At 35.0% G+C, this 27,592-nt stretch overlaps 1 protein-coding gene across 3 annotated transcripts in view; it reads left to right on the top strand.

Moving 5' to 3' along the window:
• The window catches only part of LOC138708970 (protein O-linked-mannose beta-1,2-N-acetylglucosaminyltransferase 1-like), a 232,838-nt gene that overhangs the window by 141,400 nt on the left and 63,846 nt on the right, over nt 1–27,592 (top strand). For 2 of the 3 annotated variants that reach the window (XR_011334801.1, XM_069839378.1), the window contains exons 4-8: nt 9,170–9,266; nt 13,130–13,263; nt 14,806–14,985; nt 17,947–18,163; nt 26,507–26,634. Coding sequence is in view for 2 of the 3 variants with exons in the window: in XM_069839378.1 (XP_069695479.1) it covers nt 9,170–9,266; nt 13,130–13,263; nt 14,806–14,985; nt 17,947–18,163; nt 26,507–26,634 (756 nt within the window). In the remaining variant the exon portion in view is untranslated. Of the gene's footprint in view, nt 1–9,169; nt 9,267–13,128; nt 13,264–14,797; nt 14,986–17,946; nt 18,164–26,506; nt 26,635–27,592 lie in introns of those variants that run through there. The other variant, XM_069839379.1, reaches the window with a different exon arrangement.

Here is a 27,592-nt window from a genome sequence, read left to right as displayed (position 1 = left end):
GTAGTTATAGTAACCTATGTAAAAATTTTCAAATGCAGAACTAATCAGAACAGAATTTTTTAAAGACGGAACGAAATCCTCAGTTAGTGCCATCACAGAAGGGTAAGCTACTCCTTTCTCTTCGTGGATACCTGTACCAACATCATGCCTTTAATAGAGATAGGACAAAAATATATTGGCGATACAGGAACATGAACCTCCCAAGCCTGAAAGGCATGCAGCACACAAACAACGCGGTAGAAGACTGGCACAATCTCCTTCAACACGTGACGGCTGTACATCCATCCACTTGGCGATTTATACAGTGCCTAAAGCGCGAAGAAAATTAAATTTGGACACAAATAAAAAGCGAGGCATACACAAATTAAAGAGCCGGAAATGAAACGTATTTGACGAATGAAAGACAAATTCTCCAGATTGTGAGAAACTACGAGAGGTACAAAGAAAAAGGAGAAATTCTCTTACATCTTAAAAGTATTAGTTACCATCTTAAAAGTGGGGCTCCGGTTCCGGATGATTAATAACTTATTTGTACGAGTTATGGAATAAAATTTATTGTGTTTTATTCAAGCAGAATTTTCCTTTGAACTTGGACATTATGGACGTTTGACACTATGGACATTTTGACCTAACGGACGTTTTATGGCCTTTCTGTCGTATGGACATTTTCACCGTATGGACATTTTGACAATATGGACATTTTGACCTTATGGACGTTTTATCATATGGACGTTCTGTAGTATGGACTATATACTGTGGAAGCATATTGTGTACGTCGTGCATGTTGCAGATAGGAGATAATCGCAGGGTCAAATGTGAAAATAAATATAAGTTATATGAAAAAAGCAAATTGATTGTATCTAAAGAAAGGAAAACTGCCGCAGAAAAACTTCGTCTTTTTCTTGGAAAGTACGAGGACCAGGAATGATATTTTCAATCTCTCAAACGAGTTAAATGAGGTAGACAACAGAACAGTATCATCTTCAGGAGCTAAACAAAGAAGATCTGTGCTTAAAGAAATGTCGAATGATAAGCCAAATGATTTTTGTGCGGATCTTGCTCAGGAAATTTCGAGGACGACAAGCATGGTGACAGATGGATTCAGTATATCAGTTGTGATCAATGCTTTCATGATACATATCAATACCTTTCAAAATTTTAATTCTTCTGAGTCGTAGATTCGAATCTGTTTGAGGAATTTAAAATTTGACAGAAATTTCCCAAACTTCCTGAAACCTAATAAAGTAGTAGGTACATTAAAAACACTAGTTTTTTTAATTCGAGCGTTATTTTTGCACTAAAACCTTAGTATTATGAAATTAGCCGAGTCTACCCTATACAGCAGAATCAATTAAAACAGGCTACTTCTAGACCGTAGTATTAATTGTGTGTTAAGAAACATTGCTGTTTTTAATCTTTAGCTTCCCATATTCGCACCACGGCCAGTCCATGATTTTTTAAAATTAGTTTCAACTTATTTATTTACTCGTATATTATCTTATACTCTACAAACGTCAAGAATTCATGAGAATTCAACGTACTTACTTCCATCATGATTTGTAAAGAGACACGTTTGCCGTTCTTGTTGGTCTGTTAATGATAATGTTATGAATAAATGAACACTCTTCGTTTTCAGCTCTTGTGCCATTTGATGGAACGGCACCGGCTTTAAGCATTATTCATATGTAAGGATTAAACAACAGGTTGCAGCAACTACAGTAATCTCTAGCGAATATGGGCATCGGTTTAATCCGTCATGTATGGTAAATGCGTCAAAGAGAAAATATTTCCTACTCTATCCTACATTTGTAATGAATAAGCCGATAAGCAAATCGTTATCGGATTTAGTTATCGATGCAGATTGATGTACTGCAGAGAAACTGTTAACTTATAGCCTCTAGTGTATTGGAAACAATTATTATAGAAATGAATTATGGAAATGAACAGTAACTCTTTGGATTAGGGACATTTCAGTTTTGAATGGAGGTGGAAATTCTACATTATTTCGAGGGTTTTCACATAATTCATTTAGCTTAACGCGGTGTGCAAAGTCCGCTTTGACTTGTGTTGGTACCTGTGTCGGGGGTTTCTGTCTTAAATCTTTTACAACAATAATTTTATTTTTAGTCCTTATCATGTCACTTATTACTTTAGATCAGAGCTGGGCACATTACGTGATTCTGAGAAATGAGCGCTGTGTGCTTTAAGGAGCGGGTCTTGCGAGCACTATGACGTATGCATACTGTACGTCATTCAGTGTCGGTGCAGTGGTGACTCTGCAGTATGATGGCGAACTTTGAAGACGGAGCTTCCGCTCATACACTAAACGTCCCGCTATTCCCAATGCGTTTAATGTATCATGGGAGGAGGAGTTCTTTTTGGTAGAGAGCAGTGGATTAGCAAAGTGTTTAATTTGGCATAAAACACTCCAGCTGATTAAGAGGTTCAATATCCAACGACATTATTCTTTACAAAATGCTACTGAATGTGAAAAATATGTTGGTAATGAACACCATAAATTAATACAACTTAAAGAAAATGTTTCTCAGATACCGGTCATTATATTAGAGTACATATCTATTTGATATTTATATTGCATTATAGGTTATTATATATTTAGTAATATATAATTTTAAATTATACAAGTATTATGATATATCATTATATAGTAATATACTATACTATAATATATCATAATAGTTGTATAATTTAAAATTATATATTACTAAATGTACTATAATATCTCATAATGCAATATAAATATCGAATAAATGCTCTAATATAATGTACCTGAGAAACATTTTCTTTAAGTTGTATTAATTTATGATCATGTCATATCACATCAAATCATATCATATATCATATCATATCATATCATATCATATCATATCATATCATATCATATCGTATCGTATCGTATCGTATCATATCATATCATATCATATCATATCATATCATATCATATCATATCATATCATATCATATCATATCATATCATATCATATCATATCATATCATATCATATCATATCATATCATATCATATCATATCATATCATATCATATCATATCATATCATATCATATCATATCATATCATATCATATCATATCATATCATATCATATCATATCATATCATATCATATCATATCATATATTATATATTAACAGAATGACAATAATGCACTTAGTGAATCGGCTATGAGAATTAGCTACAAAATTTGCCACGAAATTGCAAACATTCAACGAAGATAACTTCATCAAGCGATGTTTAATTATATTGGTAGATGAACTCTGTCCACAGCAAGTAGCGTAAATGGAAGCCATACGCCTGTCTCGTAGAACCGTGGTGAGGAGATTGCAGTATATGCGTATGGGTTATGTAAATAAGCCTAATGATTTGTGTGTGTGCATAGAGCGAAGTTTATTTCATTAAATTAATAAGAGTGTTATAAATTCTGTAATGTACAATGGATTGATGTAATATCCTTATAAACTATTATGTACTGACAGACTGAATGACTAGAACAACCGTGGCTCTTGTTATATTAATGCAGGGAAGGTAGCTGTAATGCGAGTCCGCCACTGAGTGAGCGTTCTGCTCTGGCTTGGAATTGAAGTGCCTTGCGGAGCGAGAGCAGCTCTGGCAGACTAAATGGAGCCGCTCTCATGCCCGGCCCTACTTTAGATGGAACCCACCTTCATTCTAAAAAAAAAAAAAAATTATTCGCAACACCTAATGTGACGATTTTGAGTCACTTTTGTCGTAGGACTTCATTACTAAAATTTTAAGAATTCTTGTTTGGACCATAAAAACAATAAAATCGAAAATCACTTCTGTTTAATGAAAAGAAGAGGGCAATGACATAATATTATCCATAGGTGGACACATTATAAGAGGAGGTACAACTTTTAGATAGTAAAGAAATTACAGAATTATAAATTATACTAATAATAATGTGTAATTAGTATTAACAGAATAATAATTATTCGCAGTCCTCGTATAATTGACAAAATATAATATTGGTTATCATGCAGTAACAATTCTCTATTTAAAAATACGGATACAAGAAAAAAACACTTAGAAAATCCTGTTAATAAAGAGTCGTAGAAAAAAACTGATGATAGATATCAACATGCAATGTTAAAATCTGCAGCAAGTAAAGGTATCAATTCTTATATTTACGCACCCGTAATCAGATTAGCAGATCAATCATAAAATAGTAATTAACTTTATGCATCCACAATTGATGAACAAACTAATTACTTCCTTACTGAAATGCACATTTCACGAATATTAAATTTCCCTGTACCGACATTCGACCTTGAACAAAACTGACATCAGATTCTGTTCTCCCGGCATTCACATTTCACTCATACAATCATCAGGCTCCTCCTAACATATTCACGTCACCAACACGACCATCAGACTCCCTTCTCCTGACATCTGCACTTCACCGACACAACCATCAGACTCCCTTCTACCGAAATTCGTACTTCCCCGACACAACCATCAGACTCTCTTTTGCTGATATTTGCACTTCAACGATATAACCATCAGACTTCCTTCTACCGAAATCCGCACTTCACCGACACAACCATCAGACTCCCTTCTGCTGACATCTACACTTCACCGATACAACCATCAGACTCTCTTCTGCTGACATCTGCACTTCACAGACACAACCATCAGACCCACTTCTACCGAAATTCGTACTTCCCCGACACAACCATCAGACTCCCTTTTGCTGATATCTGCACTTCAACGATATAACCATCAGACTTCCTTCTACTTAAATCCGCACTTCACCGACACAACCATCAGACTCCTTTCTACGGAAATTCGCACTTCATCGACACAACCATCAGATTCCCTTCTACCGAAATTCGTACTTCCCCGACACAACCATCAAACTCCCTTTTGCTGATATCTGCACTTCAACAATATAACATGTGACTTCCTTCAACCGAAATCCACACTTCATCGACACAACCATCAGACTCCCTTCTGCTGACATCTACACTTCACCGACACAACCATTAGACTCTCTTCTGCTGACATCTGCACTTCACCGACACAACCATCAGACTCCTTTCTACGGAAATTCGCACTTAACCGACACAACGATCAGGCTCCCTTCTACTGACATCTGCACTTCAGCGACACAACCATCAGACTTTCTTGTACGGAAATTCGCACCTCTCCGACAACCGTCAGACTCCCTTCTACTGATATCTGCACTTCACCGACACATCCATCAGACTTCCTTCTGCTGACATCTGAACTTCACCAACACAACCATCAGACTCCCTTCTGCTGACATCTGCACTTCACCAACACAACCATCAGACTCCCTTCTACGGAAATTCGCACTTTACCGTCACAACCATCAGACTACGTTCTACCGAAATTCGCTCTTCGCCGACACGACCTTTAGATTCCTATCTACCGACATTTTCAATTCACAGACACAATCATGAGACTCCCTTACACCAACACCGACATTCTTACTTCACCGATGAACACCAGACTTCCTTTTACAGACATTCGTACTTCACCGATATAAACGTTCACTCTGCTTCACTGGCAACCACACTCAACGAAAATCAAAATTAAACTCTCGAAAACAAATGAGCTAGAGAAGAGGGACTGTACTCATATGTCTTGATAATGTAAAGAAAAACTCGAACCTCACTGTAAGCCATCGAGACTCAATAGGGTAGCAGGAGGTTTAGGCTCCCACCTGTACAGACGTGAACATTAATGACAGTAGGGATTATGCCATAATAGGGAGGAAGAAGTAGGGATAGGAGGAAAAGATGATGATGGCCATACCAATCAGTTTTCAGGAAGAAATTAGAACGTGTTTTATTTCTTCAGTAGCTTTATGCTGAAGTCGGGCTTGCCATTCCGTGAACTTTGATTAGAAGAAGAAGCGTTCACCATCCTTAAAGAGATACAAAGATGATGAAATGAACAGGTTTCGAACCTAAAATAAGACGACATATTAAAACAACTTCTCCTTTTTATTTTGTGGTCTCGTCATTTGTACTGACAGTGTGCTATGACCGAGTTCATGATCGATCTACGAAGTCATGTCGGTTTATTTCCCCGTCCAATGTATGTCCTTCTCTTACCCGTCAGAACCTCATATTCAAGGAATGATATGTGACAGAGATTAACTCGTCGCTGTTGAAGCGACTTCTCGTAGTCTCTTGTCTGTTGTGTAGAACTTCACACCCCACCTTTTCTGGCTCATTAGCGGGGATTTAAGTAACATCTTTTTACTGTTTTCTTTTTATAATGCTAAATTGTGTTACGTAACATATCTTCGTCGACAGGTAAAATTATGAGTACCGTATTATTTTCTTTGTCAGAATTATTATTTTCATTATGCATTATGTACGAGATTACTACTTTAAATATAGACTAACACCACAGTCTAGTATATAAGTGACGAAGCTCAATACGTAGTAAATATGCATCCATAGATAGTTGATAACAACTAGGATCGCTAATATCGCCTCATTACAGACAATGCGAAATAGTACCGGCACAGTGCATTTATTCCTAGCACCCTCACAACTCAAGCTTCGTGACTGTATGTACTAGACTGTGCTAACACTGTCATTGTGTCGAAGTTATCTTGCACACTTGTCTGACCGAAATGTATTTATTATTTAATGTTATCTTATGCCATCAAGGTAATTTTGTTATGACATCAAGGTAAATAACTATAGCAAACACCATAATAATTTTAGTTTCGGCCAATATGGCTTTTGGATTAGATGAACGGTGCCTCTTACCACTGTGTTTGTAAGGTATTTAAGGAGAAGATGCGTATGATATCATTCTTCGTATGAAGATGTGATTTCCTCATGAAAGCACTGAATTTTCTTGTTAAATGTTTCATTTTTAACCTTGTTCCATTAATTATTCCACAAATTTCCTTTCTTATTTACTCTTTCATCTCAATGTTTCGTTCTTTTTTTTTTTGCTTTCATTATTTCTCCTATTATTCTATTCATTGGCTCTATCGTTATTTTCATTCTCACTTTCTTTTTTCTTCTACTTTCCTTCTATTTCCTTTTTCTCTGATCCTAGTTCTTTATTATATTATCCTACATATTCATACTTCTTTTTCCTTTCCTTTTCATTCATTCTCCTTCCCTTTTTCTTTCTTTCTATCTTTCTCTCAATGGTTCGTTCTTCCTTTGTTATACAATTTTACTTATTGCCTCTATCGTGTGTTCCTGTTGTTTCCTCGTTCTTTGTTTTTCCTTTCCCTTTTCTTTCACTTTCTCTCAATTCTTTGCTCTTCTCTTCTTTATTTTATTAATTAAATCAGCATTCGTCATCCTTCAATCTTTCTTTTTATATCGTCGTTGTTCCTGCAATAACTCCTATGTGACATATTTATCAATTTTCAGATTTTTGCTCTATTAAATAACTTAAATAGTGATACAGCAAATAATAAAATCTCCTATATGTAATTATATTTCTTTGTTTCGAAAATGCAAGAATTCACAGTCTCCTATGTACGGCTGCCATAGGATGAATAAATGTGTTTTTTCTTCCTACTGAAAACTTGTATATTTTGCACATAGGAGTTATTGGAGCAACAACGAAGATATGATTTTTCCCTTGCTTGTTTTCTTCTATATAGTGCAGTTTACTTCTTCCTTTTCACTTGTAGTTCTTTCTTATCTTATTTCCTTTATTATTTTACCATTTATATTTTCTCATATTTCTTAATTCTTTAATTTTCGTTCCTTCTTCGCTTCATTAGTTTCTCTTTCATTCATTTTTTTTTTTCAAATCTTTCCTTATCCCGTTCTTGGCTTTGTCATCTTACTTATGTTTCTTGTTTTTCGTTCCTTTTCTTTATTCCATTCATCTTTCGCTTGTTTATTCTTCCTTTGGTTTTTGTTTCTTTGTTCCTTTCTTCAACTTTTATGAGGTGAAGGTAAAAGTAGCTATCCCCTCTACAAGCCATGCAGGCTCTTGGAGAGCACGCTCCACATTTTCAAGATTTCGGTACTAGAATGAGATGGTGTGGTCGGCACCACGATCCGACCGCCTTTTACTCGGTACTCAGTTTTATAGGAGGCCGGTTGAAATTCTGGTCCCTTTCTTTACTTCTTTCTATTCCTTTCTTAGTTTTTTTGTGTAATACTTTTTTTTTTCTTTTATGGTTTCCTTCGTTAATTCTATTGTTCTTGCTTAATTTCTTTTCATCTTTCGCTCTTCCTATTTTTTCTTCTTCCTCCTGTTTTATCCCATTTCGTTTGCTTTTCGATTCCTTCTTTTCCCTTATTTTTCCTTACTTTAGTACATTATTCTTTCATCTTTTCTTCTTCTTTCCTTTGAGGGGCCTTGCTTATCATTGAGAGTAAAATAAAAAATACCACTGTTACAGCTTTATTAGTTATTTTATAAATTTTTATAGAATAGAAATTGAAAAAATTTAATTCATCGAGAAAAAAAGTCATAAAAATATTTCCCATTCATAATTTATTATATAACATATTATATTGAAATGGTATAGATGAATTTTGTTAAAGCATTGTGAATAAAATGAAGTAAAAAACATTTTTAAATACTGAAAGTTATGTGAGATGCTTGGAAAATGGTGTTCCTTAGCGTAGACTCCACTGGCCAACTTAATGAAACGTAAACCGTTAAAGCTGAATTTACTTTACTGTAGTTCTACAATTTCTGTAAAGATGTAGAAGAATTGTGTAAACACTAAGTTACACCAAATTTCAGAATGAAAGGAGTTCAGGATTGGAAGCCATAAATTTAGGAATATTACTAAGTTTAGGGAGGCCAATGATGTACGTGACTCCTTAATAATATTTTTCATTTCATTCTTCCTTTTAATTCCTTCGTTGGGTCATTTGTGCTTAGTTGCGATCTTTATTCCTATGCTATTCCTTTCTTTCTTTCTTTTACCTAGGCCCTATATGTTTACCTTCGTGTTTGTTTATTTTCTATCTTTCTTTACCAAATTTAGTTCGTTCACTCTTTTAGACATCAACCTCCAGTATCCACCAGTGACATCTTATTGACACATAAAATCTTCTGCAGCTGTGTCATTTTAGTTTGGTGACATTTATTTTGCAACACTCTGTATAGGATATTTCTGACGTGTATTAATTTCCGACAGGGCTTGCTGGTTATAGTGCTGCTCATTACAATCGGCATCAACGTGATGTTCATTCTGGACACGAGCCGACGTCTTCACGAGGAGATCCCTTCCACAGGTAGTTACGAAGTAATTAAACGTAGACACTCTCTCAGAGCAAGAGGTAGTCGCTTGTTTTGTAACCAGCTTAACTAATACAGAGGTCGTAATGAATAGAACAATTTGAAGCTCACAGAGATAATGATGCCACACCACATTATGACCCCATTCTTGCTCTACAGGCGGAGTAGAATTTAGTTCACTAGTTACGAAATACACATTGTTGGAATATTTGTATTTTTTGTTGCATTATAACACACAAGTTAATATTTTGCGGCTTAAATACAGTGGAGTCTCACCGGTTGAATCTTCTATTATTGAAACTTCTAATTTATGAAGCTAACTGACTCCGCCCACTACAGGAACACCACTCAATACGTTACTGATAAGGCGATCGCTTTGCTCATGCTCGACGTTGGCATCAAAAGGTACAGTAAAGAAGAAGAAAAAAATTCATTTTCACTTATACATGAGGATACAAACTTAAATAAGAATTATTTTAGCATCTAAATATACAGAGTGGAAGGTAAGGTAGTACATTAATTGTAGGATGTGATTCCTTAAAATATAACGAACAAAGAAGTCTAATATCATTTTGCTCGTTGTTGCGACGTTTTTGAAGAAATAATACTTTTATTGCGGACATTTCGATCGCGAATTTTACGAATACTGTTTAAAATACGCTGTACGTTAAACTGCACACTAATGCAATGTAAACATCACAACAGCTGATCAGTTGCGAGTATTACGCAAACCGTCTGTCGTCTCGACAGCGATGCCAGATTTTTAGACCTTCTGTACGTGACTCGACAATCAATGTTTCCAATGTTTCTTCAATCGATTAATTCGAAATCTGTGAATTTTCTAATTAAAATACTGCTGCAACGTGCACATAACAAACGTTCTCTTCGTTGCTATACAAGAAATTAAACCGCATTTTAAACAGTATTCGTAAAATTCGCGATCGAAATGTCAGCATAAAAGTATAATTTCAAAAAAAAAAAAAAAAAAAAAACCTCGCAAAAACGAGCAAAATGATATTAAAGTTTCAGACTTTTTTGTTCGTCATATTTTAAGGAATCACATCCTACAATTAATGTACTACCTTACCTTTCACCTTGTATACAATACAAATATCCTATATATGAGTAAATAATTACAGTGGTAATTCCTCTAAAATAATTGCATTAACATTAATGAGAAAAATACTTTTTTAAGTAATTTACAGCTCTTACCAAACGTTTAAGGACACCCCTCCATAAGTGATGTTTCACTCCTGTCCTTATACTTATGTGGAACCCCCTGATGTTTACTCAGGGACCAAATGCCTGTGAAAAGTGAAATTTTTACTCCAAACTCAATCTACCTTCCAAACTGTGGATTACATAACAATTTGTCTGTTGTGGAACTTATTGAATAATGACATATTTAGTACTTCAGAATGGGTTGACTTAGGTCAGTGAATTTTGGAATGGAATTAGATATTATCTCCAATCACTCCTCCACATCCCAATAATCTGCGACTTCACGTCCACACTCACTGAATTTTGAGCTATTTTCATTTTTTTTTTTCAAGGAAGAAATCCAACCTTTTCGCATTTGTAGCAAACTCACAGCTGATTACTAAAAATGAAGGGAATAAACTGATTGACCAATGTTAACGACTCCCAGTGTTATGATGTAGATGGCAGTGGCAGATCCAGGTCCATTTGCAGCGAATTTCAAGCTCAAGAAAATTTTAGAAAATGGCAATTTTTCCTAAAGGAAAAACAAAACAATCTGGAATACAATGCCTGCACGAACTGTCACAATTTTTTTAAACAAAAACCAATGATTGCACAAGAAGTCTTCCAGTATGTCTAGCTCTATCCCAAAATTCACAGCTCTAAGTCAACCCATTCTTGAGTAATTATTTTTTTCCTACAAAATATGTAATTTTTCAATAAGTTTCATAACACACAAATTGTTATACTGTATAATCCACAGTTTGAAGATAGATTGGTTTTGCAGTAGAAACTTCGCTTTTTACAGGCATTTGGTCCCTGTATAAACATTAGGGGGATTCAGATAAATATAAGAACAGGAGTGAAACATCACTTATGGAGGGATGTCCTTAAACTTTTGGTAAGAGATGTAGATTGATACCCTTTCATAATACATTTACTCAGACAAAAAATTAAGTTGAAACTTGTAGAGAATCTGCTGGGTAGTCCCTCCAACGCTTAAAGACAAGTACATCATCCTCAGTAATACGTAGTATTAAAACAGTAAATAGTGTTTGCACTCACCCGACCGTTTACACCACGTCCTTTGTCTACGAGTCAGTGATTGCATACCCGAGGTAGAAGTGGGCAAAGAAGACTAATAACGTAGTACACAGTACGTACAAACGTATTAAATGACCTTTGATTGCCTAATAGTTTTAATCTCATTTATGAACAACGAAGGGACTCCACTGTACTGGCCTTTCCAATTACGTGTTTGTAATGTTGTTTTCTTATTCTGTAGGTACAGTGTTTAATGTAAAATGATAGATATTATTAATAGGATTTATGGTGGATTCTGTTGATTTTTCCACTTGAAAATATTGAGAATGAAAATAGTTTCTCCAATTAAAAACCTCGAGCTTGAAAACTTCATACTTGTTAAGGTAAGCCATGAGTGAAATTTGGACCACATTTGATAGAAAATTAAATTCTTTTAGGTCTTAAAAATCCTCCATAAATTCGAAAATAAATAAATAATAAAATAAGAAGAAATGTAATAGGGCAACATAAGAAGCAGGGCAGTTCTGAATACGTAAGACACTGAAAATCTTTAATTTCTTATTTCTCCAAACAATTTTTCTCTGTGTCTTGTATTATGTACAGTAAAAAGTTCCAGGAGTTGTACTATTCGTCCTATAGAGACAAAATTTTGCAATTAATTTAAGAAATATGTGAGAAACAAGAAAAGCTATTGTGTTTTAATGCAAAGATTAATGAAGTGCACATTTCAGATCTTCAATTATGTGTTACGATTATTTTTTCGTTTATGAAAAATCAGATAAGATAAAAAAATTCTACATACCAAACTAATGAAGATACATAAAAAATTGACACAACATTTGACATATATATCCATGGGGAATGTAATTACAAAAAAATGCACATATAAAATATTATAACACAGGAAGTATTTTTGTAACGTAATCATAAAAATATAAATTATTTATAACCTAGATATTTCAAATCTTGTACAGACTCATGAACAAAATAAAATTAGGGCCACCAAGTTCCAGGTATACTGCGCATGCTCAGCGCTAAAATTCAGATGACTCAAATTTTTATTTTGGATCTGTACAAATTTGAAAAGAATTGGGTGAATAATTTCAGATTTCCAAATTTCATTCATGGTTTTCATTAATTTGACGTTGCTATCGTAGTCGTTACTGCCACATGTTATTTTTTTCTTTAGGCTATAATCTCAAAAACAATCGATTTCTGTTTTCCTGATTTTTATCTGAAATAATAATTAGGACGTAGTTATGCAAAAGGGAACCAACCCATAGAGAGTAGGAACTGAGATATTTAAGTTCAAAGTTTTCCTTTTATTACAGCCCCGACCCCCTAAAATTAATGTTCCAAAATTTTGAAGCAGATTTTTTTCTACAGCCTTATCAAGAGTCGGGTTGTGTCATTTTTGTATAATGAATAATCATCTTTCCTCCTGTTTTCTGGTAATATTGTCTAAAAAAATCACGATTCTGTGGTTTGGTTCCCTTTTGCATAAATACATCCTATCTTCCCAAGTCATAGAGCTCCACGTACAAACCTTCCCTTAAAAGAGTATAGCCTACTAATTATGTTAAAGTAATATTAATACGCCTATTTTTGGTCTTAGGAGGAGGGGGAGAACTCATTGACGGGGAAAGCAGGAGAAATAGTCTTAGGCTTCAGGAGAGCCAACCCAAGTCCCTCGCTATTGAAGTCGTGTCCAGCCAGTCAAAAGTGTCCGTGTCGGTCGATGGTGCAACGGTAAGTCGCTTAAAGGGCAGCGATTCATCTCTGTTTTGCGTTATCATGGGTTATAAAGCATGTTCCACGACTTCTCTTTGTCATTTATAACTAGATGTGATTTAGTTAAAACGTAGGTCCAACACATATTTCGAAGTTTCACTACCGACATTTATCCAGTATTAGGGAAACTTATTTCCATAATTCTTTTTCCAAAAGTCCGCAGAAGATGCTCCTTTTTCTATTAAAAGTTTCCTTTGCCATTGCTATCCCCATTTTGACTTCCCGACAGAAGCTCTTGTTACTGCTTATGGGTCATTCCATACAAAATTTTAAGAATATGCCAGCGATGTCATGAATTTTTTTGGGCTTTTAATATAATAATGTTATTATGAAAATAAATTAAACTGCCAATTATGACCGCTATATCATTAATATTTTAGTCATACTGATGACTAAAAATGGGTGGCAGTTACATGTTATCCATCATTTAAAATATTCTAGACACCCTATATGAAGTGTCATCGAAACTAAACAGACGCCATTGTAAACCTGAATAACCATATTTTAATACCTTAAAAACTAATCCGAATAATATTAAGGCATGCTCATAAAAACACCTCATTGAAAAAAAGAAATAGTTTTATATTCGAATGCAACAAATTAAATTCATGCGAATTTCATTCGTATTAAAGAAAATCTTATTCCTAATCCATCTCCCAAGTTTTATGCCTTTATCTAAAAAAACCTGTGAATAATTAAATTAATAAAATTATTAATTTTTGTTCCGACGGTTGAAAATCGCTTGCTATGTATGGCGGTGGCAGCGTTCGCGAGACTTCATAACGATGAGTAATCTCAAAAGTCCGTCTCCCTGACCTTGATCGCGCAACATTCTGTACGACGGGAGAGCCTACCTGCTGAGCTCCTTTGTTCCGGTGAGTTATTTTTATTAAAAACTGACATGATATTTAAGTCAGTATTCTGAAATTTTCACAGTGGAACCAATATACCCTAAAAAATTAAACACGTGTTTTTTCGTCTGTAAAAATGAATTGTATTTTGTGTTCTATATATATTTTTTTATCATTTTACTGTGGGTAACTATTAAAAAAATTATATATATATATATATTTTTCATTTTAAGTGCATTTATAAACAAGGCTCTCCTTTTCCGAATTGCATTGAAATCACTTTTCCATCTTCCTTTACATAGTAAGAAAACTGCAATGAATGAAAGAGTGTTCTTTGTTAAACCAATATTTTAAATTCTGATTGCTGCCAAACTATGAAAGCTATAAATATAGTATTGCTTGAAATTCATATTTAGAACTAACAAAATAACCCACTACAATAGTTTTAACTTTTGAGACATCATGGTTCAAAAACATACTTTTTTGCATGGAATGACCTTTATAGTACGCACTAAGTATTTGAAGCTGTCCACTTGCTCTACTGTCTCATTTCGAATTCTTCTTATCACCACGTAATGATGTGCTAAACTATCGCATTAAAAACAGTGGATTGAGAAAAGAGAAATTTAATGTTAGTGTAGCTTGCTAGATCCTGGAGGACGGCGAGGAGCACAAGGGGCGGGGCATCCACGTGATGGTGCTGAACCAGGCGAGCGGCAGCGTGATGGCTCAGCGCACGTTCGACACGTACTCCCCGCACGAGGACGAGGCCATGGCGCTCTTCCTCAACATGGTGTCCGACGGCAGGATCATCATATTCTCCATCAAGGTGAGCACTGGCGTACTGTACGATTTCATGAATCTTATGCACATTGTAGGAACGTTAGGTATACAATACGATACGAAAAATGTATTTCTCGAAGTTGTTTTGCAGTAAATAAAAAGACCATGTTATTGCTTGGAAACGTTAATGAAACAAAGTACATCGAATAAAGAAACAGATGGTGCTATAGTCCCGTCGCTCTAATTTCCGGCAGCCAATCGCGTTGCAGGTCGGCTACATTTAAACGTGTGCGTCTTGTGATTCGCTGGTGAAGACGTTATTCATTTCTTAAGGCTCGATAAATACTTAATATAATCACCCGCCATTTTGGCTCTTTCGTTGGCGTTCACAGAAAGCACACGAAGACGTTATTTGCCGCACAATTATTTGCTGAATTACAGTGCGTTTGATTTATTATCATAGAAGCTACGACATGATAATGTTTAACGGTGAGGCAAATAGATTCCTCGTATGGTAGCTCGGCAATGAAAGAATAAAAATGGCGAACTATACTACCTACCTAGACTTTATAGAGCCTTCACTTCCTAAGACGTAAGCAAAGAGAAGGAGTCACACCGGAAATAACAACGTCGCGACTATAGTATCTCAATTTTTGACAAAAGTGGACATGCCCCTTATTGCTAATAGCTCTTCATTTTCATCTTACCCAGTAGCGGATGGTGGGTTTGAGATAGCCAAGACGTGACTGATGAGAATATAAAAATACAATGCCTGTGACGTACCTCATTACCAAGCGCAGAATTTATAGATTTTAAGAAACTAAAATTAGGTTTTCCAATTTATGTTTTAGGATTAGTTTAGGAATTTATATGATTTTACGGGAAAAAAATTAAAATGAACAACATAGGCATACTGTTAAGGGGACACTTACGTTACTTTTAAATCATTTACAATTTTCATCCAAAATTTATGAATTTTAAACTATATAAACATGCCTACAATACTATTATCTGTACAAAATTTGGTGTCATTAGGGCTAATAGTTTCGAAATGATATATTTTAAATGTATTTTATATTGACGTCACTAAAAAGGCTCCTTGCATCACAATTTTCACAATTTTTAGTTCAGATTAACTCAAAAGATTCAAAATAGTCATGGGAACATAAATTAATTAGCTTTTTGAGCTCTGTCTAAATAGAGAGTCACAATAAATTTTTAAGTGGATTTTCTTAATTTTTCATCATTAATTCACCATAGTGTCCCCTTAATATATTACAACGGCTTGATAAAGATTGCCTCTCTTTAGGATATTTTAAATCCTAACCTACTAATTAGGTCTTTTTAGGTCATATTGAATTTAAGAATGTTACTCTTTGCTACATAAAACGAATAAGAAAAGCAATATTTCGAGGGTAACGAGATAGCAACAAAATTGATTCGAACCTAAGAATCCGAGGCTTGCTCATTACTATTACATAGTCTAATGTTATAGCAAATTAACTCGAAGATCCTCTTTCTTCTCAAACAGATCAATTAAGTCACAACATACTGAACAACTGCTGCTAGAAGAAGCAAGAGACAAATCTGCATTTGTTTCAAAACTCTCGATATATTTAAAATACTGAATAAATAAAAGAAAACTTTTACGCAGGGAGAGAAAACTAACAACACGTGACTTAAATTTCTAAAACCAAAAAGAGAGAAAGAGAGAGAGCTTTCTAATACAGTCGAAATCAGCCGAAACAGTTGTCAGCGGTGGGTAGGACGTCTTCAAATTCGGTTCCCCTCGCACGTTCTAGTCAAGTTTAAATACTCCGCTAACCAGCTATCTTATTGGTTGAACTGCTGTTGTCATGGTTACCGGGGAGTATAATGATGTAGCCGACTCCTCTCTCCAGCTCTCGCATAGATACAGCAGGCTGCTAGATGTCGACTACACAGGTTACAGCGCTATCTGTTATTTTTCAGTACGAATTATTTGTACTGTCTACAGTACAGCGAGCGGGCATCACCAACTGAATGTGGTCGACTTTACGTAACTTACATCTTAATCGTAGTGAATAGTAAAATTAATATAAAAGGAGAAATGTTCATCATCTGCTATAACTTGTATGTGATCTTAATTCAGCTGGAATTATTACTGCCGTATTGTGTTCTGGTAAAATATTAGGGGAGGCACGATAAACTCCAAACTCAACACAACAACTGTGGGGCATCAAAGTTTCTTCGGATTGTTTTTCGTGTCCTAATAGTTATGCAACCCATTAGCCAGTGCATGCGCTACATCCTTCCATAATCCATGGTTCGCATCTAATTGAGTAGTTTGTGTTGTGTTCGTCAGGTAATGTGGCTGCAAATTTATGTTAGCAGACTGGCATCTGCTAAAATTCGAAGTCTCTCTTGCATTCTGATCAATGAATCAATCAATCAATCAATCTTCTTAATGTATCTAGCTGTTTGCCGACAACATAAAGTCCACTGTAGTATAGTCAGTTGTTTTTCGCGAGAAATTAGGGGTATTTTGATCGGTGTTCATTATAGATGCCTGTTGCTAGTAGCCAGAGTTGGGGTGTAGTCAATATATACTGCAGGGCTGTGTCTTCTGTAACTGGTACTGATGATTTTAATTTAAAAATTACAAAACTGTTAAAAATACCATACATATTATATGCACTTGCTAAGATTGGTTAAGGTTGTGACTATCAGAGTATTGCTATATTATATCAAATCATAGTTACTAAAATTTACAGGACAGCTGGAATAAAGTTCCTTCTCATTGTTGAAGGAGATCAAACAAGGACAGAATACTCAATAATACTACTCTAGCACTTGAGCTCCAATGAAGAACCGAGATTTTTGAATGCATGTCCGAAAGATATGTTGAACATTATCTCTCCTCCCCGTCATTTCAAACACCTGGTGGGAACAGCAGATGTGGGTGAGCACTTTAACCGTAATGCGATTTATTCTCGATTTCTATAGTGGTGACATTGATTGATTTCAGGATGAAGGCACTTTCCAGATGAAGCAGCCCGCTCGAGATCTGTTGAAGAGGCTGGGCTCCAAGCGCGCCCAGGTCATCGGCTGGAGAGACATGTGGGCTATGGTGACGCAGAAAGGGGCTAAGATGTTTGGCGAGTCGTACAGCAAGAGCACCGAGTTCAACACCTGGGGAGCTCCCGTGGTTCTTAGAACTGAAGTTCCATTAGTATCTGTTGAAGGTAGAGATCCATTTCATTACACAGAGCACTTTGCTTAGGCGTTACGTTTCCTGAAAGGTTAGAGTGGCAGCTTGCAGATTGATGACTCAGGCTCTTATTCGGATAGATCTAAGTGAAATTTATAAATGAAAACGATATTTTATGTGCTTTCGTTTCGGGTCAAGTTTGCGAATAATAATATCTCTCATCAATAACTCTTAAGGATTAAAGCAAGAGAACATTTTGTACAATGTTTTTACATATGCACGTGCTTCCCTTCTTATATGTCGGCCATACCATAGTCTGAAGGTTTATTATACTCGTATATGTATTTCATCTTCCTCTAAAATGTTTTTGCTCCAAAAGAACTGAAATGAACATAGCATTTTTTTTCTTTTTTATTTCTTTTTCTACACTGGCTTTCAAAGATACCTTATCCCTAATCGAAAATTATTTCACGTGGGTGTAGTTTCATTAGTTATTACTTCTATGAATAGATGACGACCATATCTCTCAGTGTCGCTAATAGTACATAAATATACCCTTACTATAAAATTTCTTCCCCACTAATGATTGTAAAATACACTAAGTTTTGCGGGAAATCGCTGATACTGTCAATTATGAGAATAATTTATACTTAATCTCCATGAAGATTTTCTCAAATACTTTTTTAACCAACCCATTAATAGAGTCACCTATTGAGAACTAGCGGAACTATTTCAAAGTTTGTCAAAGTGGTTAGAAAGTTCGCTTACACAATCAGAAAATTTGAGATCGGATATTGAACGCCAGAGTACTGCCACAGTCTAGTATATGCAGTCACGAAGCTCAGTACGTAGTAAACATGCATCCATAGATAGTTGCTAACCACTAGGATCGCTAATGCCGCCTCATTACAGGCAATGCGAAATAGTACCGGCACAGTCAATTGTTCCTAGCACCCTCACAACTCAAGCTTCTTGACTATATATACTAGACTGTGGTACTGCTTCGCAAGCTGAATATCTACATTACAGATGCAGACACTATGTAGACCTACATTACGCGACACTCGATAGATAGCAGCACACGTAAGCTTCGACATGTGCAGCGTCTAGCGAAGACTTCTGTATTCGTGTTAGACAAAAAGTGATATTTCTTCCTTTTGTACACTGATGTTTAATGGTATCCGACCTACGATTTTATGATCGTGCAAGGGAACTTTCCAACCAAGTAATAAGTCAGAACCAAAGATATGAAAAATTGTCAAACTGGTTCTCAATAGTTGCCACCATTATTTGGACGGCTAAAAAATTGTCAGGAAAAATGATTATGTAGATAAAACATTTTGAATTATTCTCATAATTGATAATATCAGCGATTTCCCGCTAAACCCAGTGTTGTTTTACAATCAGTGGAGTGGTATGAAAAATTGAATTATGTAATGCGGTATATTCACATACCACTGGTAACACTGACCTATCGTCGCCATCTATTAATGGAAGTAATAACTAATGAAGTCACACTTACATCAACAAATTATTGATCCCTATCGATTAGTAGGATCGGATATCTCTGAACGTCAATGTACCCATGATGCAATAGGTAATCTAAGATGCCATGAAAATCAATATGGCGGGTGATATCAAGATGTTACAGTTTGACAGTGATGAATAAAAGTGTATGTTAAAAGAGTTGTAGTCGAGCTAAGTGCACATCAAGATATTGAAGTACTGTATCACATGTAAGTAATTGTTAAGAATACGAATTAAATTTTCCATATCTGTGTTTTAGGAACATGAAAATTGTTTGTGTGCCTTGCTTTATATGAACACACTGACCCGGTTGGTGAAACTTCGATATCTCCCCACACTATAGAATGGAGAGAAAACGCACTTAAATCATTGAAAGTGTTTCATATTCCTCTGCTTCAAGTCATTTGGATATCCCCCTAAACTAATCCACTAATCTCGTCGCGGTAGTTAGGTAAAAAACGTTGGTCAATATGACGGATATCAGTGACAACATCATCGAGGTTCAGTGACAGGTTAGATTCGATTTGTTAAAGTTTTTCGGGTCAATTTAGAGTGTCCACTAGCCACTGAACGAATATTGCACACTTTTGTCACTGCCAATGTGGCGCTATAAACCAATGTTCGATACTTTTATCACAACCACAACACATTTAAAATCGTATTGTACCATATATAGAGAATTATTACTACATTAACACATTCAGTATATCACGAAACATGTAAAATGTAATTGTTATGAAAGTTGCCATTGCTTCTTCTTCAAATTAGAAGTATTAATACGATCCACTTCCACTAGATGGAAACCGACACGATTGGCAGAGCCGGCAATACATGGAAACGAAATGATACTAAATGTGAGGAATGCTACTAAAGGTGTGTAGTATTATGTGACAAGTTAGGTTAGGTTTAATTAGGTGTATTATGTGACAGGTTAGGTTAGGTTAGGTTAGATTAGGTGTGTAGTATTATTAGAAAAGTTAGGTTAGGTTTGATTAGGTGTGTATATTATTGTCAACACTGAAACCCACTGTGACATGAAAGAAATATGGCAGTATTCTTCGTTCACGCACGACGATTTTCGTATATAAGTAAGGTATGTATTTAGGGCAGTTTGGGTGGGCTTACAGCTCTCCCAGTGATCACATCAATTATCTACTACTCAATACTTCAAATCCCAGGCATTTTCAAGGTATTTTTCATTTATTTATTTATTAGTGGTTGGGATTCACCCTCGCTTCCGAGTGATGTAAGGGGTTGTTGGACAGTAACTTCATTTAGGTCAAAATTACATAAGTTCTTGCTTAACAGATTAATTACTGATTAATACTTGTTACTTATAATTAAACTAACATCTGTCCATTCTTATTATCACCATTAATTTCTCTACATAGAATACAAAACCTCTAATGGCGAAGTGGTACGGAAATGGTTTATTACAGAAAACGCTGTACCAAAAATTTCATGGGACCGAAATATCTTATTTACCTAAATGGCCTAATACCAAAAATGGAATGTGACCCAAAAAGATGGACCTAAACAGCCTGAAACGGTTCAAGTAGCCATTGGTCATGATGATCGTGCATCTATACCATGACATTTGTAACCTATCAATAATAGAAATTTTATTCTGGTTTCCGTAAAACTTTTCTCATTATTTGAATATTTAAATTTCGGTGTAAATAATCCATAAATAAATAGGTTAAATGATAATTGGCCGCAAGGTCTTCTATATGCCATTCGTCCTCTCCGATTTTAGCTGTGTGAGCCTACTGCTATGTCGTATACACGTGTACAAATGCAATACAGTTTTTCCGAATCCATTACAATGAATGGCCATTTATCTGTAGCTTTTTGTCTTAATCCAATTTTTTGAATATCCAACATCTCTAGTACATAGTACATAGCTGGGCAATTATTAGGTTTGTTCGCACAGCAGTTCCAAACTGGTTTGAACAGTTCCGATCATCTGCACATGGATTTTACTGTTCACACAGCGCAAACTTCAAACTCTGACTGTTTCTGACTAATAGTCGCACGTTCGTACAGCATGTCAGACTGTCACAAACCGATTCCTGACAGTCAGAATTGATTTGCGAATTAAGTGGAAACCAATCTCAACTCATAGATGACGCATGCGCATTAAGTTAGTTTTGCCATTATTTTCTGCATGTTATTTACAACATAACCTATACGAGCATGCCATAAATAAATAATAAATTGTATTAAGTACTGATTTCTTCGTATAATTGCCATTTTTCAGGAAGATAATATACATAAGAGTGCGTACTATTCTAAAGTTTTACCGCGTAAGTTATAAGCGTAGCTACTATTATTTTTTATTCAATAGCTGTAACATTTGATTTTATGGATACGTCATGTCAGACTATTTTTATTTAATTTATAAAAACCAATATATAGCATAGACAAGGTTAATGTTTTTATTTTAGTTCACTTTTAAAACAAAATCCACAGTTTTTGATTATGAGTAGCTCTAGATAAAGAGCTTAAGAACACTTCAGAATACCGGTACCGCGTAAGTACTTGTACAATGACTGTGTCAATTAAAAATAACGCTATTCTTTAGAATACCGCGCAAGTGTGCAGTAAGACTGCAAAAATTGAAAATAACTTAAAAACCTGTTTTTTTATTGATGGTACAAGGGTAGATAAATAAGTGCATAAAAAAGATGTCTTGCACCAATGATGAAATAACGGCATATAGGTTATGTAGGCAGTATTATTTTGAAGTCGTTTCCAGATTAACTGTAACAAAATTATTTTCCGGAAGTGTTTTAAAATAGAAGTTAGTCTAATTTAGGCCTGTAATTGTTGTTTTTCAGATATATGATTCAAACACTTACAGTGATAACGATATGGAATATATATATATATATCCAGTGTGGATGAGTTAGACTTGCTGGAATTATTTGAGAAAAGAGACAGACCCTAAAATGAAACCTATTTTCAACATACCTCTAGGTACAATAACAGCGAATTTATTATTTCCGTGTAACCCACCATGTAGCAGAGAATCTCTCTCAACAATTTGAAGCATCAACATATTTTAGTTAATTGATTCTGCTGTCGTAAGTTCAAATACGTATCTAGACGGCAGTGGTTCCAACCAGTTTAAAAATGCGTTCGTACAGCTCTAATCACGGATGGTTTGAATGAAATTAGTTTTCAAACCGATCATGCGCAATAGGTGAGGTCAGAGTTGCCAGATTGGGCTACAAGTAGCCAATTGGGCTACTTAAAATTTTAATTGACTATTGATTTTTACCATTGGACTACTTGCGACTTCTTGTGCTACTCAAAAATTTTCGGGGCTATTTTTGGGCTATTTTTTTCTGATTTGGATTTGTGGAAAATTAATAATAATAGGTGTAGTAACAGTCTTCCTCTCCGTGAAAAAACCTGTTACAGTGTACGTCTCGCTTTATTCCACCACCACCTTAACCACGAGAAATGACGTACTTATGCGAAATATATATTTATTGTACATGTCACATGACCAAGCCAGTGTAAGGGGATTTTCTCGTTTTACTATGACCAGTGCCAGCAGAAATGCAGTGGCGAAGTGCAGCCTGCAGGCACATAATAATCAGTTGCTGTTTTTCCTCCAATTCAAGCGTTAGTATTTTTGTGAATGCCGATGTAGTTTATTACAATAATCTTAAATTAGGAACTAGGATCTTTTGTAAATGTGATACACAGTTTTTAAGTTATATTAGAGAATTATTTTTTTATCCATGACCATAACGAAAAACATGCCTTTACTAAATACTTTTGCGTTTGTAAAGTAGGCTTTTATTCAACATTACTTTATTTCACTAGTGAGATAAAGACTTTACCTCACAGTTTGAACTTTATCTCACAGTTCATTAGTATTTTCCTAGTACCCGGGTACACACGTATACTTTTCCATTGAACTATTACTCAAGAAGTTAATATATTAGTTACTAGATGTCACTACCTCTACTTCTTTATTACCATTTCTTAAATATACATAAACTCAATCTCTTTCTCTTTTCTCTATCTGCTACGTCGTAATTTGTACATTACATCCATATCTAATATGCATCTTTTTAAAATTTTGTAATAATTTACCTTTTGGGATGCGAGGAGACTTGAACCTGCGAAGTTGGGTTTATAGGATTTTAAAACAACACGCGTTAGCCAACTGAGCTAAACAGACACGATGATTAATTAAGTTTTATTATTCCTCTTAAATTTACAGAAGTAAAATGTGAAATTATTTTAATCACATTAGTTCCGTGAACACTTCTAAATAATCCCTGAAGCTTCAAAAAGACGAAAATACACGTTTAAAGTGAAAATATATATATTAAAATTATATAATTAATTATAATTTGTCATTTATCCAACGCCTTAGATACCATTCTTTACTAATCATGGCCTCCTACATTATGACCTACCTAGTAACGTATTGATTCTAAAATCCATGCCATGGTATGTGATTACATGAGGACTTATTTTCAACATATTTTCTTTTATAAAACATAATTTTTCGTTATGGTCATGGATAAAATTACGTATGGTACTTGTGAGTGCAATAAAGATGCACTTACTTCACAAGTACCATAAATAACTATTACTTTCTTGTATCCTAATTATAATGTAGGCTAATTATTCAATTCTGAGTTCTATAGTGAAATAATTTTAAGAGAACTGTGTTTGTTATAGAAGTTATGTACAGTAGGCCTAACATTTTTAAATTGTGATAGTGAATAACTTTTTTATACATTTATTTTGTTTTGTGATTATACTGAAAATGGAAATATTATTTCGTTCTGTAATTGCTGAAAATGGGAAAGTGGGAGAAGTATACTAAAACGTTCACTAGGCAGTGGTTAAATGGTACTTCATTCTCAGACTGGCTTCAGGATGTGAAAGACGACAGCGATAAAGCAGATTGTAAAGTTTATAAAGTTCAAATTAGTGCCCATAAAGGAGACTTGAAAAAAAAATTCCGATTCAGTTAAATATATATAATCCGCGAAATATAAATTTGCCATTTATATTGGGCTACTTTTTCTGAATTTTGGCTACTTTTCCAGCGATCTTTCGCTACTTTTAGTTCTACCAATCTGGCAACCTTGGGTGAGGTTGGAACAGTTTGTAAACAGTTCTCAAACAACCACAAACTTGTTGTGCGAACAAACCTATTGTAAACAGTTTTTTTGTTGTCGTTGCTCGGCAACAACAATTCGTTTATCTACAATTTCTAGACCCAGTTTCACCAAGCTTTGCCCTTAAAATGAATATCCTAATTATTGTGAGGTTAAATAACGTAGGCTATATACCGGTAGAACAAATGAAATCAGTGGCCAAACTTAATCGTGTCAAACAGAATGTGTTCTTCCGATACAACGTCTGTTTAGCCAACATCTAGGTGGTGTTGGTTTAGCCGAGGGAGTACTACATTTCAAGCATCTTTATACGGTACGATATTATACATGTTTCAAGTAGCGAGGTTAACGTACGAGTGGGACTGGTTGCAACATGTCCAGCCGCCGAGATTCCAGTGGTCAATACATATAAAAAAAGCCTTGTATGTACCAGTATGGATATGTAATTTTTCTCTTCATATTTGTTCATTGAGGCATTGAGTATTTTTTTGTCGAAAAAAATTGACTAAGCTACTGTACATTGAATATGCAGATATTTAACTTCAACATTCCACGTTCTGAATTATTAACATTCGGAAACATAGTAGCTCCAGTAAATGCTTCGTGATATTGCATTCGGGATTCTATTGTTTTGCAATGTTCATTCAGGATGTGGGATACGAGATTTTATATTGTTGTTTTCTAATGCCAGGCGTTTGAAAATAAAGTCATTTGACCTCTTGCACTCCAATATTTTTCAAAGACATAATCATGGCCAGCCACTGAAGCACAGATTTTGAGGTGTTTCGAAACCATTTCTTGGTTTGAGTTGCACAATGGGCAGTTAGGGGACTGATATATTCCAATTCTATGCAAGTGTTTGGCCAAACAATCATGGCCTGTTGCCAATCTAAATGCAGCTACAGACGATTTTCGTGGTAAATCGGGAATTAACTGTGGATTATGATGCAGAGAGTTCCATTTTTTCTCTTGAGATTGTGTCATCAAATTTTGTTTGTTGAAGTCTAAGTATGTAGATTTAATAAATCTTTTCACAGAGTAATACGTAGATTTAGTAACAGGTCTGTAAGTAGCAGTGCTGCCCTTCTTTGCTAAAGCATCCGCATTCTCGTTTCCCAGGATTCCACAATGGGATGGTATCCATTGGAATACAATTCTTTTATTGAGTGATATTGAGAGAGCATTTTAGTTATTTCTGCTGTTTGAGATGAAGGTGTGTGTTTAAAGACTAATGATAGAATAGCTGCTTTGGAGTCTGACAATACTGTATAACTGCGTGTGGATGTGTGTGAATGAAGTAGCCACCAAAACGTTAAAATATGGTGTTCACTTAAATCGGCTACACCTTGCCATTTTCACTCCATTTTCGGGATTTTATATGGGAATCTAAAATGAAACATCGGAGTTAAATGCATCAATTTTATAGTGTTTATTTCATGGTACCGAATTAAATTTTAAAAACATAATGGTAGGATATTATTCTGTTTTCACTTTCGTAAACACAAATACTTGTACTAATACTCGTATTACAGGCTTATTTCAGAGAGAATTAAATTTTTGTCTTTTATACAGTGTTCATTTCACAAATACCTAATTCAATTTTAAGTGGCAGGATATTATTCTGTTTTTACTTTTGTAAACGCAAGAACTTGAGCAATTCATACAAATTTATTAAAACTTAATTTTATTTATTTCAGACAGTGAGTGCGATTGGGCGGACACGGAAGAAAACAGAAGACGAAGAGAATTCTGCAATCACATCGAAGGCTACGGAAGTGTGTGCAGTTGTTCAGATCCAGCACCCCTTCTCTTCAACCCTGAACCGGTAAGAAAAAAATGATATTACAGTGTAACATATTTCAGCACAAAATTAAATTATGCGTTCTCAATGTAATATTAATTTTATTTTGAGAGAAGAGTATTAAGAGGAAGCTGCGTTTCTGAAGTTGAGCGGGATAGTAACATATTTTCCCACAAGATCAGTGGCGTATGCTGAACCTGGAGTTTGGGTGTTCTGTTAAAAATATATAGTTGGTCTATCTCGCACAATTATTATAGACCTAAGTGAAATATCGGGTCAACATTAACTGCCATTTTAATATATAATTTAGTATTATTTATAAATAATAACTATGGGGCGGATGTTGATGACCTAAAAATCTACTTAAAATGATCATTAAAATGCCCTTAAACTAATGGAAAAATGACATAAAATTAAAAGAAAATGACATTTAAACATTATTCAGTACTCGCACCACAACTTCTTAAAAATTAATCACCTTGTTTCAATGACTGCCCTGCAAATGCCGGAGAAAGGAGGCAACTACAAATAACGTTATTCAAAATTGCATTATTTATGATCAAACAATAACCAAGGCCAGCAAAATAACCTGTTTGAAGTTCCACAACTCGCTAACTATTCTAAAATGTCATATTGTGAAATAGAAAAATGTCTAGTGTATTGTTCGCTTTTTGTTTTATATTGTTGCACTAAATTCGGAAGTGGCGGGGTAGGTCTACCCTTATTCACTATATGTAATTTCTCTCCTAGTGGGCGAGAAGAGAATGGCTTTTGCAAAAGATATTTTACAGTGTACATTTGCAAGTGCTATTATCATTAAATAAGTAATTTAAATTGTTCACCTGCGCTGGCACACAACTATGAACCCTAGTAAAACCTAAACACAGTAAATTCACGTAAACACACACACGTCAAACACAATATTTTGTAACGCTATTGACAAGTTGAGCTGCCTGTATACAGGACGACCTGCGAGCTTGAG

Source organism: Periplaneta americana, chromosome 11 (assembly GCF_040183065.1).
Source record: "Periplaneta americana isolate PAMFEO1 chromosome 11, P.americana_PAMFEO1_priV1, whole genome shotgun sequence".
NCBI lineage: Eukaryota > Metazoa > Arthropoda > Insecta > Blattodea > Blattidae > Periplaneta > Periplaneta americana.
The sequence above is the reverse complement of the archived record's forward strand: the minus strand, read 5'-3'. Positions and strand labels throughout refer to the sequence as shown.